The 1,981-nt window shown below is 52.7% G+C and overlaps 1 protein-coding gene across 1 annotated transcript; it reads right to left on the bottom strand.

Moving 5' to 3' along the window:
- Positions 1–828: 828 nt before the first annotated feature.
- On the bottom strand, positions 829–1,626 carry LOC106812278 (potassium channel subfamily K member 18-like; the record flags this gene model as incomplete). Its single annotated transcript, XM_014816110.1, has 1 exon — positions 829–1,626. A coding segment is annotated over one exon (749 nt), but the record flags the coding sequence as incomplete, so codon positions are not given.
- Between the last annotated feature and the right edge of the window lie 355 nt (positions 1,627–1,981).

The following is a 1,981-nucleotide window of genomic DNA, read 5'->3' as shown; positions in this document are numbered from 1 at the left end:
GCGCGTGTGTGCGTGTGTGCATGTGTGTGTATGTATGTGTGTGCATGCGTGTGCATGTATGTGTGTGCATGCGTGTGTGTATGTATGTGTGTGCAGGTGTGTGTGTGCGCGCGCCCGTGTGTGTTATACTTTTGGTCATTTCATAGTGCGACCAATGCTTATCGACTAGAACCACTAAAACCACATCGCAAAGAATGTATTAATTGATCTATATTTACCAGCTACACACTGCGCATGGAAGCCACCACGGCGGCTACTAGTCCCCATAAAACTGTCTACGCCTCCCCCGGGTACAAGAACTGGAGACGACTTACTAGAGCAGCAGCTGCACCCGGGGAGCGACATGAATCTCCTTTCGGCTCGTCGTTCCATCGCATCTTCGTATAAAACGTCGCTCGTTATTCGTTTGATATCTTACGCAATATAGTCACGACCGTTGACACTAGATGGCGCGGACGTATCCCGCACGTACCGTCATCGCCGAGTTCTTCCCTCTGCGCGCGTCTCTCGCTACGTGCTATGACTGCGGCGATAACAGTGATGAGGGGAAACTGGGTTACCGCATACCATGCAATACCCAGTGCTAATCATCAATGTTTAACACTTGTATAACGCAGATTATGGTTACGATAATGGATTAGGGTTAGGGTTAGGGTCAGGATAAAGGTAAGGGTTAGGGTTGGGGCTGGGGTTGGCGTTGGGGTTGGGGTTTGGGTTGGGGTTGGGGTTAGAGTTAGGGTTAGGGTCAGGGTAAGCGTTAGAGTTAGGGTTCATGTTAAAGTTAGGGTTAGAGACAGAGTTACGGTTAGTGTGAGTAGTTTTCAGGTCACAGTTGTTACAAGGTATGCGGTCCCCTGTTTAACGTCTCTCCTCTCTCTCATGTATGATTCTCTCTCCGCGAAGCATCCCCCGTCCCTGTCTCTAGCTGCAGGATGCCTAGCGACACTGCGAGCTGTCTCATGCGATTGATCACCTCCTCCTGCATCAAGTTAAAGCACATCGCGAGCAGCGCCATGCCGAAGAGCATGTACAGCGAGCAGAGCACCAGCTTGAACTCTGATCCCGTGTTGTTGATGACGTCATCGCCGGGCACCAGGTCGCCGAATCCGATCGTCGTTAGCGTGATGAAACAGAAGTAGGATCCGTCGAGATAGTTCCACTTCTCCCAGACGGAGAACAGCGTGGCGCCCATGCCTATGTAGCCGACGAGCAGTAGCATGCACATGCTGATCGGTACGCGGATGCTGTCCATGTCGACGTCATAGTTACCGCCTGCCGGCGGCGTCGGCGAACCACCGCCGCCCCGTCGCACGTTGTTCGCGTGATCGTTTACTGATATGCTGTCGATTTTGATCGCCTCGATCTCCTCTAGATCGGACGCCTTATTATCACCACAGCCGCCCATAGCGTTGCTCTTCTGCGTCTTCACCCTCTGGCGGCGAACACGCGGCCAGCGCCGCCGCTGTATGCAGCGACGAGCGATGCGACTGTAGACAAACTTGAACGAGTTTGCGAGGAAGTCTCCAATGTTGGTCAGGTAGAGCAGCATGAGCGGGATGCCGACGATCGCGTACAGGATCGTGACGATCTTACCGGAGTTCGTGCGCGGGGCGATGTTCCCGTAGCCTGCAAACACACAGAGAGAGAGAGAGAGTTAGTATGTGTAGGGAGGAAGGAGGAGGGTGAGAGGTAGGGGGGAGATAGTTAGAGAAAGAGAGAGCGCGAGAGAGAGAGAGGGAGAGAGAAAGAGAGAAAGAGAGCGAGAGGGGGAGAGGGAAAGAGAGAGAGAGAGAGAGAAAGACGAGAGAGGAGAGAAATGGAAAGTACATACAAGAGAGAGAGAGAGAGAGGAGAGAGAAGAGAGAGAGAGAGAGAGAGAGAGAGAGAGAGAGGAGAGAGGAGAGAGAGAGAGAGGAGAAAGGGATAGAGAAAGGAGGAGAAGAAAGAGATAGAGAGAGAGAGAGAGAAGAGACGAGAGAGG

This window comes from Priapulus caudatus, unplaced genomic scaffold (genome assembly GCF_000485595.1).
Source record: "Priapulus caudatus unplaced genomic scaffold, Priapulus_caudatus-5.0.1 Scaffold630, whole genome shotgun sequence".
NCBI classification, from domain to species: domain Eukaryota; kingdom Metazoa; phylum Priapulida; class Priapulimorpha; order Priapulimorphida; family Priapulidae; genus Priapulus; species Priapulus caudatus.
This window is presented reverse-complemented; position numbering and strand designations above follow the sequence as displayed.